Source organism: Sceloporus undulatus, chromosome 3 (assembly GCF_019175285.1).
Source record: "Sceloporus undulatus isolate JIND9_A2432 ecotype Alabama chromosome 3, SceUnd_v1.1, whole genome shotgun sequence".
Classification (NCBI taxonomy): domain Eukaryota; kingdom Metazoa; phylum Chordata; class Lepidosauria; order Squamata; family Phrynosomatidae; genus Sceloporus; species Sceloporus undulatus.
The window spans coordinates 20,815,712-20,829,643 of NC_056524.1; the positions used below are offsets into that span (position 1 = coordinate 20,815,712).

A 13,932-nucleotide genomic window follows, 5' to 3' on the forward strand; every position below is an offset into this window, starting at 1 on the left:
CTTGGATTAAGACTGGTGCTCATAGGTTATTAAAGCAAGATTTCAAAGTCAAATGCTATATTACATCAGAAAGGTCTTAGCACATGAGATACACCATTGCAAGACCTTAGACAAAACAAGAGAGGGACACAACACTCATTCTTAATCGTTTATTAAAAAACTGCCTATGCAGTCACTTTGCTCTGTATATACATAAACATGCATGAGCATGTTGCAATTGAATATGTCCGTTCCAGTAAATGTGGAGCTTTAAAAAAATTGAGATGTACATCCACACACAGATTAGGCAATACGTAGTTTCAACTAGAGATATTGTTGGCTCAGTTCCAACAACCTTCTAAACCTCCACACAGGCCGGTATATTATTTCTTCCTACTCTGTTTCTTTCATGCCTGACTTAATTCCAATTTCCTGTTGATTGCCAACCATACTTTAGGGAATGAGAAAATGCAAAGCATGAGGGGTGCATTTTTCACCTCTGCCATGACTGGCGTACCCAACAAAATTCAAAATTGTCATATCACTCTTGGTTCCATTTTCAGCCATTGTTGTTGCTGTTGATTGTGCTTTTGTTGTCTTGGAGTACATGGTGGGCTTGGAGGCATGGAGTGGGCAAAGCCTTAGTTTTGACCCATTTTGAGCATGTGGATACAAAATTGTCTAAAGCTGTTTTTAAAAATGGGGGTCTTGAGCTTCAGAAGACTTCAGGGTCCACATTCTAGCATTTGGAGGCCACATGGAGTAAAGCCCAGCCTTGTTTTACTGTGACATCTGAAACTGAAACAATACACTACAATGATCCAAACTAAAGTTGGAAATTATGGCCTGAAGCAAGTTTTCAGCTGCGTCTAACAAAGGATGCAAACCACTGTTTGTTGATCTGGATGCATCATCTACCATCAAGCATCAGGATTTCGCATGCCTTGTTGGTTGAAGATTAAACCAATGGCACATTTTAGGAGACTGGAAACAAACCCAGAATTTAGGGAAGTAATGTATACCCAGAATTAGGCTAGAAAGTGTGAGGGATAGGAGATAGCAGCAGACACAGCTGTGATGGAAAGAGGAAGGAGAAAAGAAATGAACATGGAAGGAGGTGGATGAAGGGAAACAAGACTAAAACAAATAAACCAGAATTTAGTATGAAGGGGTTGTTGGTGGTGGGCAGAGATCTCTTATAGAAGAGTTTTTAAAAAAAAGGAAAGAAAGGCAAAGTGAAACAGAAGATCACTTAGTTCAATGCTCCTTTTTCAAGAATCTCACTTCTTCCTGATCTACTATGGGAGTGAAAGGTTAGGAAGATAGTTAGGGTATTCAGTGCTCCTTTTTCAAGAATCTCACTTCTTCCTGATCTACTCAGGGAGTGAAAGGTTAGGAAGATAGTTAGGGTATTCAGTGCTCCTTTTTCAAGAATCTCACTTCTTCCTGATCTACTCAGGGAGTGAAAGGTTAAGAAGATAGTTAGGGTATGTCCAAGCAAAGATCTTCTCTCCAGATTCCCAGCTAGACAGTAGGAAGAAGGAAGAATTATGTAAAAATAAAAAGAAATGGCTGGGCGGATGAGCAGGAGAGGGAGAAAGCTCAACCAGCAAGGTAGCAAGACTTCCTAGACAGCTGATACAGAGACTAAGAGGATTGCAATAGATGGTAAGATCCTCACAGGGAGGTCCAGCATGAGAAGAGAGCCAGGAAGACCTACCAGTTGACACTATTCCCTAGAGCCTCAGTCCTCCTTCAGCCAATGGCTCCTCATTGACTTGAGCCTGGGGGGAAAAAACTTGTCCGTGACCTGAATGAAGAGCAGGAGAAGAAGTTTGTGAAGGCACAATTTTCCATTCTGACCCTTTAAACTCTTTCAAGTGATTCTAATGGTTTTGTTTAATTGGTTTATTTGTTTTTAATTAAGCAAATTGTTTAATTTGGTTTTAATGATATTTGTTTACTGCTACCAGCACTTATTTTCTTGTCAGAAAATATGATATATATTTCAAAAAACTATAATAAAGAAACATCAGTAAATCAAGCATTGTTGAGTACCTTCAAGAGTTTGGGGGCTTGTGGAGATGAGATAGGGCTTTGAGGTGCCCCTCCTATCTGAAAACCTACAGGATGCATTAGCAACCTGTAGTTTGAGTTAAGATCATGTAGTTGTTTGCATGCCGGACTACAGCTCTGAAGACCAGGGTTCAAATCCCCACTCGGCCATGGAAACCTGCTGGGTGACCCTGGGCAAATAACATTCTCTCAGCCTCAGAGGAAGGCAAAAGCAAACACCTTCTGAACAAATTTTGCCAATAAATTGGCAAATCTTGCCCATCATAAGACCATCTTAAGGTCTCCATAAGTTATAAACAACTTGAAGACACAGAACAACAACAGTTTGGATGAATCTCAAGATCTGGGAAGGAATCACAGCATGCAAGGGGAACAAGTGAGCTCATTTTCAGCCTGTCAAACTGTAGTTTGAAGGATCTTTCAAATATAGTTCAGTGCTTCCTACATTTCCAAAAAGTAGGAAGTTCTAGAATCATTGGACAATGTTGTTGTCCTTGTGAGGAGAAAGTGATTGTGGTAGGGATATCTAATTATAGTTATACCACAGTTAATGAAGTAGATGTATTTTTAGTAGATGTTTTCAAAATCTTTACATAGCTTATTTCTCTAGAAGGTATTTTCATAAATGTATTACTTTCTAAAGCAAGGAATGTCTTGAGTCACAAGAAGTCTTGGGAGATGCAAAATGGATACTTCCAATGAAAGTCTTGGCTTCAATTAAATTCTTATCATCACTAGTAAAATCCATTAAAAACCTCTTCATCACTTAAATTTGATAATTCCCAGAACTGTCTGATGTGTCATATCCATTGTCAAATCCTTCTATTCAGCAGTATATTATTAACACACTTGGAGTACTCCAGATTTGTTCCTAGAAGGGTCCTTAAGCAGAGATGCAATTCTTCACTAAATTTCTTTCAAAAGAAGTGATGAGTAATTTCAGCAATTTTCTTCCTGCAGGGAGAAAGTCTTCAAAACCTCCAGTCTTCAAAGGCTATTCATAATTTGGGACTTATTCTGTGTGGGGGGAAAAAGAAACACGTGGTTGTTTTGTGCAGATATCTGCATTTCCTGCATAGAAAACATTTTTTTCTGCATGGAAAATACTGATTCATGCACAGGTGCATTTAAAAAACAGCATTTTTTGAGCAGGAATAGACATTTTATTATTGAAATTACTATTGGAATTACTATTTCCAACACAGAAAGGCTGTTTATTATGACAAAAATGCGGATTTCTGAGCAAAACAACCACATTCGGATTTTGTGCAGAATAAGTCTTGAACTGTGAGAATTTGAATCAGTCTCTGATTCTTCTCATCAGTTTCTCACAGCTTGAAAAACATGTTTTCCAACCATTTTTCAAATATTTCCAAATATTATTTCACTCCCTATCCTCAGATAAGAAACAATTTTTTCATCTGAAGTGTGCATAATGCAACATGTAGAAATGATGGCTGCAAGTACCTTTTCACCCCCGTAGTTAAATGGTTGTTGTGTTACTTCACCATTCTATCGAATAACACTGCATATCTGTCAGTGAGCTTGTTCTTTCCCCCTTGTGCAACAGGTAATTAACAATTGCTGTCTCCACAATTCTAAGGAATCAAGTGATACCTTCTTAGGCACTAGCAAATAGTTATGTGCCATCCAAGAATGTGCACCTGTATTGCACAGTTACACCTGTGGAACACCATCTGTGCAACTGTGAATTGAATGTGCACAATAACCCAAAAAGTACAACCACAAGTGTAAGGGAACTTTGAGTGCATATGATACCAACAAGATAACAGCATATATTTGTACCAAGTGGCATGCTTTCCTCAGAATAATGCCCAACAAATCAGCAGAATGGTAAATTAACTGTTCATTTTGCTCATCAGAAGCAGCTCGGGTTTGCTACATTTATGTTACATTCAGAAGTGAGGGCATTAACTATTTGATCTGGGAGAAATTATTCGCCTCACTACTCACTACTTCTTCCTGGATTCTTTACACCATTTCTGTATTTATTGGCCAATATCTGTATCTGTGCTCATAATTAATATCTAGACTAGCAACAAGGTACTAATTATGTGGTAATAAACATAGCTTATGGGCAAATAGTTCTTGGTATAAAACTATATTCCATAATATTACAAGACATTTCAAAGAAAGCTGCAAATATACAGTCCCAGTGACTGGAGGTGGGGAAATGGCTTATTTTAATAGTTTTCTTCATTGGGCAATTATTCATTTAGGTGTGTTCCTTCTCTGATGGTATGTTGTTGTTGTTGTTGTTGTTGTTGTTGGTTTGGTGCAATGCAGAGGAAAAAATATTGTGTTGACATATTTATTTTGCAAGGATTATCCATCCAAGAGGTTTCACTGTATGTCTCTGTATTTTACAGTCTAGGGCAGAAGGAAATCCATTCTTTGGACAGGTTTATTCTTTTAACATTTACTCATATAAGGAGGGCTTCAATCTACAAGGCTATTGCCAACAGACCTCTAAAAAGGTGCTGGTTTCCAGCTAAGTAACAAACAAGGCCATAGGCTTAGATACTTCAAAGAGGGGCTCTATTCTAAATCAATAGAAATGACAGGTAAATAAATAAGGTACAAGCCTTGTATGTACCAAGGAGATAGGCAATTCTTTCAAGAACCTGAGAGTAAATAGTGTGCTCTGATTTAATGTATTTCACTACACCTCTGTGATCAGCCAAAGAAGTACTAAAGGAATCTTTTGGTGTTACTGGTAGTAACAAACTTAGGATCTGGTGAAGCCTAAATACCATGAAGGCACCAGATCCAATCTGATCTTGGAAGCTAAGCAGGGTCAGCCCTGGTGAGTACTTGGAGGGGAGACCGCCAATAAATGCTAGGTACTGTAGGCTGTATTTCAGAGAAAGTCAAGGCCATACGGCCTCTTAGTATATTCATTGCCTAAGAAAACCCTATGGATGCAGAAACCAGGTTGTGCTGCTAAAGATGTTTTTTCTTCTTACACACATGATAGTCAGATCTAGAGTCTCTTCTACCAAGTATAGTTTTCTCTGTTGATTAGTTACTTTGTAGAAACTAGATGTAGCAATAAAGTAAGTTTCTTTTTACCTACCAATGTATCCTGTTTATTTACCTGAAGCTGAGATCTAGTTGTTTTGCCAAATACCTGTGGAGTGCTGCTGCTAAACTTTCTTAACCACAAATAACCAAAACCATAATCAATTTTCTAACAGATTTACTTCTCCTTGAAAACCTTCCAGAGTGGCAATCTCCCTCTTAATTAGGGGACTAAACAGACTGCCACTAAATGCTGGCATTGGGCTGGAGTAGGGTTGTGGTGACCTCACACCAGCAGCCCCTACTCCTCCCCATTTAGAAATGTTGTGCCAAAGAATCAGCAAAAAGCCACTGCCATGGCACAAGGGCAGCTTTTTGCCTTTCTAAAAAGGATCAGCATTTTGTTGCTTCTTTTAGAGTGGCAAACTGGCAGATGGGGGCCACAGAATGCTGCTGCCCTGATCCGGCACCAAAAGGGGCACCGGGACGCCACTCTGTCTGGGTGCTCTGTTTTGCCACAAGGGTGCTGACCCCTTGGCAATCTTGAATGTCTAAAAACATCCTGCATTTCTAGGTTCTTCTGGGGTGTGGTTTGGTTTGAGAAGTTTTTTTTTAACATTCTTGGCAGTCCATGAAGGATCTCAAGATCCTGGTATGCTTTGTTTTCCACCACTAACATCAAGCTTTTCTATGGCATAGACTTGGTTAGGGAGAGGATCATGTGTCAAACCATTACTATCATATGTAACCACTTTTTTATGATACTTTTTTTTCACAAATTTAGGAATGAGATTACAAAATGAGAGTCTGAAATGCAGGCAGCATAGCATAATGGACCCCCCCCCCCCCCATTTTTCCAGTTTTTTTTTAAAGATTCCAGGCAGAAGGAGTTAAAAAGGAGATGTATCTAATATTTATGGCCCACTGTAGCCTCCTTTGGCTTGGCAGTCAATGTTTTTGACACAGCTGTTGGCTGACTGAGTTTGGTATTTATTTAAAAGTGATAGAACAGGATATCATCTTTTCAAATCTATTTTTTAAAAAATCAAAATGCTCAAAACCAGTATTTAAATAACATATTTTGTTTATTCCATTTATCTTGTACTTCATTCTTTTTGTGCTCTTGCAGTTAATGGCTTTAACTGTCACAGTCTGCAAAACAAAATTGGAAACAGAAGCAGGAACAACATCTGTCTGTCTGTCTTTTTATTTTTGACCTGGTTTGCCGAGGGCACATCAACTTCTTGACAAAGGATTTACTTTGGGGAAACTTCACTAACTTGGATGCTCTCATATCTCTCTTTCTCTTTCTCTCCCTCTCCCCTCCCTCTCTTTCTCTTTTTGTTCACAGTTCCAAAGACAGCTCCTGCTAATGTAAGTGGCAGAAGTGGAAGACGGCATGAATTAGTAATAGCATGGGAGGTAAGGAATTCTTTTGATTAAAGTTCTTGTTTCATGTTGACTTCTTTGAGGGCAAGCTATGGAGGTCTGCACTGAGGTTTCCCCACAGCAAAGCCTGTCATGAGAGGAATACAAAAGATCATTTTTAAATGCCTGTTTAAAATCTCCCTGTGGTTCACAATTTAAAGTGAAGAAAACATACTGGCTGTTTGGGGAACATAGTGTTCATGGCAGAATCTCAAACTAATTTTGTTTTTGCCTCCACTTTGTTCAGTATGTCATCTGAACTTGGCATGGCCATGATTCAAGAGCATCAGTGGGCTCAGGGAACCAGCTATCCCTTTTCCCCGCCTCCTCTACCCTGATGCGCACTAGCTTTTACATGGACTGAATGTCCGTAATCTAGTTTTAAGTTGGAGTTCCAAGATGGAGAGGAGTATTGGCAATGTGTTCTGTGTTGGATCACCACAACTTCAATGGGTATCCTTGATGGATTTGTCTGACAGTGGTGACAACATTACTGGGCAGCTCCAAGTAGGGTGTTCAGAACTGGCAGTTAGTGGCTTCCATGGTGGAGCACTGATAAATCTACTTTGGGGTTTAGTCTAAACTTTAAAGGTGCACAACCATATACACAAAATAGGTTCATCTTCTTGGTTAGTTCCTTTAAAAATGTGACCCAAAACCAGAGTAGATTCACCAACTCACCACTGAATGCCTCCTCCATTTTTCACAGTAGTACTGTACACAGCAATGCTAGATAAGGATCAGTGATGTAAATTATATTAACTCTAATGCACTAGAATGGAACATTTTGGCCTTAATACTGTTGTTAGTCCTAGCCAGAATATACCCATTGAATCAAGGGATTTACTTATGTGTTGATTCACCATTCATCGATTGACTGAATGGGTCTATTGGATTTGGGAAGAATCATCAGAATGTCAGACTTTCATTCTTTAGAACAATAGTTCCCAGCCTTTGCCCCTCCAGATGTTTTGGACTTCAGATCCCAGAATTCCAGACTGTTGGTTAAGCTGCCTGGTGCTCCCGGGAGTTGAATTTCAAAACACCTGGAGGACAAAAGTTGGGGAATACTGCTCTAGAGTAATATTTTGTTGTACCATGTAGGCATTCTGCAATGTTATCACTGGAACAGCTTCCAGCAATGGCCATGATCCCCATAGTGAAATCAGCACAAGTCATTGTGGCTTGCGCTAACATTGTGTAGTGGTTTGAGTGTTAGTCTAGGACTCTGGGACAATGGCATCACTCCCTACCCCTGCTGCTCATCCCTTGTGGTTTCATCAACAGCCCGGCTCTCTCCCTGGGGAGAGAGGCAGGCCAGTAACAAAGCCATGAGGGGCATGCTCACCCTTCAACCACAGTGGGAGGAGGGCCTCACTAGAGTGTCACCTGTCTTGTGGGGTGTCATCTAGTGTGGTCCACAGTCTTGGCACCTGCCCATTGATACCACTGCTTTGGGAGAACAAGGTTTTAATCCACACTCAGCCATGAAAACCCACTGGTAACCTTGTGCCAGTTGCACTCTCAACTTTAGAGGAAGACAATGGTAAACCTCTTCTGAATAAATATTGCCAAATAAGCCTCATGGCAGAGTCAGCATAAGTAGTCTTACTTGACTTTAAGGCACATAACAACTACCGGAACAACAAATTGTTGCATATATGTCTGTATTCCTCCTTTCAAGAATTTGTGTTCCATTAAAACCCTCACTCGCCCATAGCCATCATTTCCTGAAAGTGGCTGTTGATACTTAGGGCCCGAACTACAGGCCAAAATAAAGCTAAGGACTGGAGTGCAGCTTTGGTGCAGCTTTTGGCCTCTTAAGATGTGTGTGTCATTTAAACAGCATACCTCCAAAGTGACCCGAAGCAGCTTTATTTTGGCTTGTCTGTTCTGGCCCTTACTTACTAGTGGGGAGGCAAGGGAGAGAGAAGCAATTCAAACAATGAAGATATGCTGGTCTGGGCTCCAAGGGGAAGGGAAAGAAGGATGCACTCCATTTGTGAGCACACTCTGTTTTCTTTCCCCATGTGAGGCAAGACCTCCTGCTTGTTCCTTATCTAAATTGTCTCCCTCTCTTCCCACAAGTAAGCAGCAGCAGAAAGGGCTTTATACTTGCCCAGGAAGACATGGACATACACAGGCAGAGTGTAACTGCTGCTTAATGTTGGATCTCAGCCACTGTCCACAAATATAATTTTTTGAAAAAGAAAAGCAGCTGAAATAAAAAATAACACAACAGATCTATTTATATTGTTTGGATACTTTTTTGTCCAGTGCCACTTTTGGATGAACTACAATGTGGCAAAGCCAAAAAGATGTGGTTTCATTCTCACTTGGCTAAATCCATTCAGAAGGAATCAAAATCTCTTCCATTGGTGGCACATGGGATTTCACTGAAGTCAGGAAATAGTCAACATTATAAAAAATGTTTGTTTTACTTTTATTTATTTATTTATTTTTCAGATTTTATTTCTCTTCCCTACTTTGTTTTCTGGATATGGAAGTTTAGAAGGGAAACACTTTATTCTGTATATATACAAAACTCATTTGAACATGGGAATTCTCATTGGGATCACAAAATAACTCAGAATTCATTTTCTCCAAGTTTTTTTAAAAAATAATTTTCTGGTGTATAGAACTAAAACAGTGACTCTTTGAGCCAGCTAGAGTCATTGGAAAATAAGACAAGCAACCTCCATTGTTGTTTCCTGCCCAAATTTACAGTATGCGGTTGAGGTTGGGTCTGGTTTCATTCAACTAGATAGTTACACTTTGACACAATTCAGATACAAAAGAATTTCCTCCTCCAACTCCTCCTGTTTCAGATCATACGTGGTAATACCTCTGCTGAGACACAGACCCTTTCACACAACAGGTTAAGTCTCCCTTATCCAGAATTGCCAAAATCTGATATGTTCCAAAAACCAAAACTTTTCTCACGGATGGGTGAGAAACCTTTGCTTTCCGATTGTCAATGTATGCAAACTTTGTCTCATGCACAAAATTTAGAATATATAAAATTACCTTCAGGCTGTATATACAAGGTGTATATGAAACATAAATGTATTATATGTTTAGACTTTTGTCTCATCTCCAAGATATATCATCGTGTAACAGGTAATCCAAAATAAATTTAAAAAAATCCACAATTCAAAACACTTCTGGTCCCAAGCAATTAGGATAAGGGAGACTCAATCTAACCATAAGATCCCACTTTAACTGCCATATCCATCCTGTGAGAACCTGGAAGTTGCAGTTTATGGAGGGATAAATAGAATTCCAAGCTAAAGTTCTAGTGCCACACAAAACTAGAATTCCTGCGATTTCATAGGATACCACCATGGCAGTTAAAGTGGAATCACATTGCTATAAATGTTTAATATGGAAGAGGGCACCACTATGGATTAAAGTTATAGAAGCCTTGGATCCAATCTGGCAACCCTATGAACATGGCATTCATACTGTCTAGCTTTGAGTAGTTGTATGAAAACAAATAGCAGGAAAGTAATAATGGGGGGAACCCTACAGGGATGGTAGCAGGGAAGCAGGGGATTTTAATCATAGAATCATAGCGTTGGAAGAGACCACAAGGGCCATCCGGTCCAACCCCCTGCCATGCAGGAACTCTCAATCAAAGCATCCCTGACAGATGGCCATCCAGCCTCTGCTTAATCCTTTCTTCCACTGTAATCCTGGCACACACACACACACTCTTGGTTCATGTTATTTGGAATACAAAGGAAATTCTCCCTGGCACTACTGAAATATATTAACTCTCAGTCAGCCCTAAACCTTTCAAAAACCTTGCAAATGATGCCAGTGAAGCTTTACTTAGTTCTCTGTGTTGCAGGGTCTTTAAGGATTACCTTGAAATAGGACACAGCCTGTGAATAGTGAATGCCTAACTTGAGTGATATATAGGAATCTAATTTTTAAAAGGTCAGGAAATAATTACTGATATGCCAGGAATTATTTGACTTTTTGAATAATGGTCCTTACAGGAAATCTCACCATAATTTCATCATTGAAAAAGCAGAATGCCATTTTATACTCAGACAAGGATTTGTGTCCTTTAAAGAGAGAGAGAGAGAGAGAGAGAGAGAGAGATTTGAAATAAGTGAAATGGCAGTGAAAATGGTTGTCCAGTTATATATTTTGTAGGAAATACTCTTCCATTCAAATAGGATAATGTGAGTCAAAAGTATAATATGTTTAAGGAAATTTTCTTTATTTTTCAAAATAAAACAGCACAAGTTTTCAAAAGGAGAAAAATAATTTTCTTCTTCTAGAAACATACTAAATGATACAGATGTATTGTTAGGCTATCTTTCAGAAGATGAAACCAGCAAAATCACTTCTGAGCATTTTTCGCCTAAGAAAACCCTATTCAATGCATGGGATCACCATATATCAACAGGTGACTTAAAGGCATGCATGCATACACACACAAACACACACACATACATATTTTCTTCCTTCACAAAGCCTGAAATCATATCAGCGTAACCATCATCATGCATCTTCCCTGCCCTAAAGGACAACAGAGGACAACTCTATTTCATCTTCCCATCAGCTGTCTGTGAAAGTTGGAGAACTGCAGCTGCTGTCACACTGCAGAACTAAAATAGCTTGACACCATTTTAACTGTCATGACTCACTGCTATGGAATTCTGGGATTTGTAGTTTTGTGAGATATGTAGTCTTCACTGTCAGAGAGCTCTGGTGCTCTGACCAAACTACTAATCCCAGAAATCCATAGCATTGAGTCATGACAGTTAAAATGGTGTCAAACTGCTTTAGTCATCCAATGTGGCAGCAGCCTGGGTCTAGGTGAGATTATTTGGGAGATCATAGAGTTGGAAGATACCAGGCAAATTACCTTTGCCTTCATTGAGTCATAATAAACCTAAAAGACAATAAATGAACCTGTCTTTATTTAGCCAGTCTCTGAAGAGTTTCAGAATGGAGAAGGCTTTGGTTACATTGTAGCCTTCAGGCCAAATGGGACCAGAGGCTGGAAGGAAAAAATGGTCACCTCTTCAGATGCCTCCAAGTTCATCTACAGAGATGAGAGTGTGCCTCCCCTGACTCCATTTGAAGTGAAAGTTGGAGTTTACAACAACAAAGGAGATGGTCCATTCAGCCCTATTGTTGTTATTTGCTCTGCTGAAGGAGGTGAGTGTATATCTTACTAAACATGGATCTAATCTTAAACAATCTTAATCAGATATAAAAAGAAATGTAAAGCTTGTTTGTGGGATGTGGTGGCTTAATGGTTAACACACCAGTTCTGACAATTGTAAAATCAGAAGGTTGACAGTTTGAGGCCCAGGTGCTGCATGATTGGGTGAGCTCCCATCACTAGTCCCAGCTTCTGCCAACCTAGCAGTTTGAAAACATGCAAATACAAGTAGATAAATAGGTACCACTTCAGTGCAATCATGCTGACCACATCACCAATGGAGTCATCTTCAGGCAACGCTGTCTCTTTGGCTTATTAACAGAGGTGAGCTTTGTCCCTTACAGTTGGTTACAACTAGACATTTATGTCAAGGGACTATCTTTACCTTTTAAAGAATGTTTGCAGACATTCTTCTTCTCTGTGAGAAAGGATATATCACTATATCATGCTACCCCATTTAATAATTGGCAACTGCCAAGAGGTTTTGGGAAGGTAGCCTAGCCTTGAATCTATTGCAAAAAAATATAATCAACTAAACAGTACCAGAAATTGTGTTTGCAAAATATTTCCATAATCACAACTTGAACTCATATGATAAATTATTCAAATCATCTCAACATGCAGAGAAAATTTAAGTGATGTCTAATCTTCTGTTTAGGACATTTTGCAAAGTACACTTAATTTCATTAGTTTGCAGTCTTATACGGCTGCTTATATTCTGCTAACTTAACAGTATGCAGGAGAGCTTTATTTAATAGTGAATAGAATTCTCTTCATTTATGTTTATGGTCAGCTATTTTTACAGTATTCTAATTTCAGATGTTTCTGGCACTTAGTTTGTTGAAACTATCTAATTTCAGATTCATCTCCATCTCCCTTTGCATTGGAGGCCGACTGTCTGCCTCCTACATTGTTGGTGCTAACTTTAGATCTTCTACATGCAAATATCTACCTAAATGGAGCCTCAGTGGTTTTAGCTACTTTTTTCCTCCCCTGACTTCTTCTGTTTTCTTCAACGTCTTGCCTGATGAAAATATCTAGAGTACTTGAAAGATAACACACTTTTTTGTTCCCTTGTGCTGGCTTAATAAATATACCAGTGTAGCATGGATTCTGAACTTTTTCTTATGGTCTACACAGCAGTAACAGCTTCCACCTCCTCCTCTTTCTCCCCTTCCTGCTCCTCTTCCTCTTTCTTTTGTGAATATCAGGTGATCCAATTTCCTTCCTAGAAAAATACTAAGCCACTTCCAAATACATGGAGAACAGAAAGTATTAACAAATGTTTAGAGCCAATGTGGTATAGTGGTTTAGGTGCTGGACTAAGACTGAGGAGACCATTTTTCTTATCCCGGCTTGACCATGTAAACCCACTGGATAACCATGGGCAAGTCGTACTCTGTTATCCTCAGAGGATGGCAATGGCAAACCTCATCTGAAAAAATTTGCCAGGAAAACCCCATAATAGAGTCACCATAAGTCAGAAACTATTTGAAGGCACAACAATAACAGCAACAGTTTCAACTAATGGCACGTAACTGCATTATTTTTGTGGGTTTGGATGAGATGCCTGTGCTGGGCCAAGGGCTCTCTGCATTGACTTCAAATAATATTTTGTACTACCTGTGTACTACCTGTGTACCAGATTTCAGGGTTGTAGCTCATCAGACCAACACCCAAACAATGTTATCATGTGAATGATGGTCATGGTGTTAAGCACAATGCTTGGCAGACACAAAGGGAAGAGTGGTAGGGTCACATCAGTAGAGGGAAACATCTGCATTGCCCTTTTCTGGAGTATCACTCCCAGGACTTTATGACAAGAGGCTAAAAAGCAGCTTTAACAGAATTGTCTGGGAATGCTGCCAGCACGCACTCAACCAAAAACAAAACAAACAAGCTTCATTTATATACCACTTCATACCACCTAAGCAGTGTCTAAGCGGTTTACAACTGTAAGCTAATTTGCACCCAACAATCTGGGTACTCATTTTAGCGACCTCGGAAGGATGCAAGCCTGAGTTGAGCTTGAGTCCTTTTGCTGGTCTCGAACTCGCAACCTTATGGTTTTGAGTGAGTGGCTGCAGTACAGGCATTTAACCACTGCGCCACCAAGGCTCCTCACACACGCTGATAACAATGGCACAGTGAAAAAAACAAGCTAGGCAGCCAACAGACAGTTTACAGACCTTTCTCCTGTCCGAATAGAGTGAGCCACAAAC

At 39.6% G+C, this 13,932-nt stretch overlaps 1 protein-coding gene across 5 annotated transcripts in view; it reads left to right on the forward strand.

The window, feature by feature from the left end:
* Positions 1-13,932, forward strand: part of CNTN5 (contactin 5) — a 932,298-nt gene that overhangs the window by 883,233 nt on the left and 35,133 nt on the right. For all 5 annotated transcript variants that reach the window (XM_042459705.1, XM_042459707.1, XM_042459709.1 and 2 more), the window contains 2 exons: positions 6,449-6,519; positions 11,469-11,703. In XM_042459705.1, the coding sequence (XP_042315639.1) occupies positions 6,449-6,519; positions 11,469-11,703 (306 nt within the window). The remainder of the gene's footprint in view (positions 1-6,448; positions 6,520-11,468; positions 11,704-13,932) is intronic.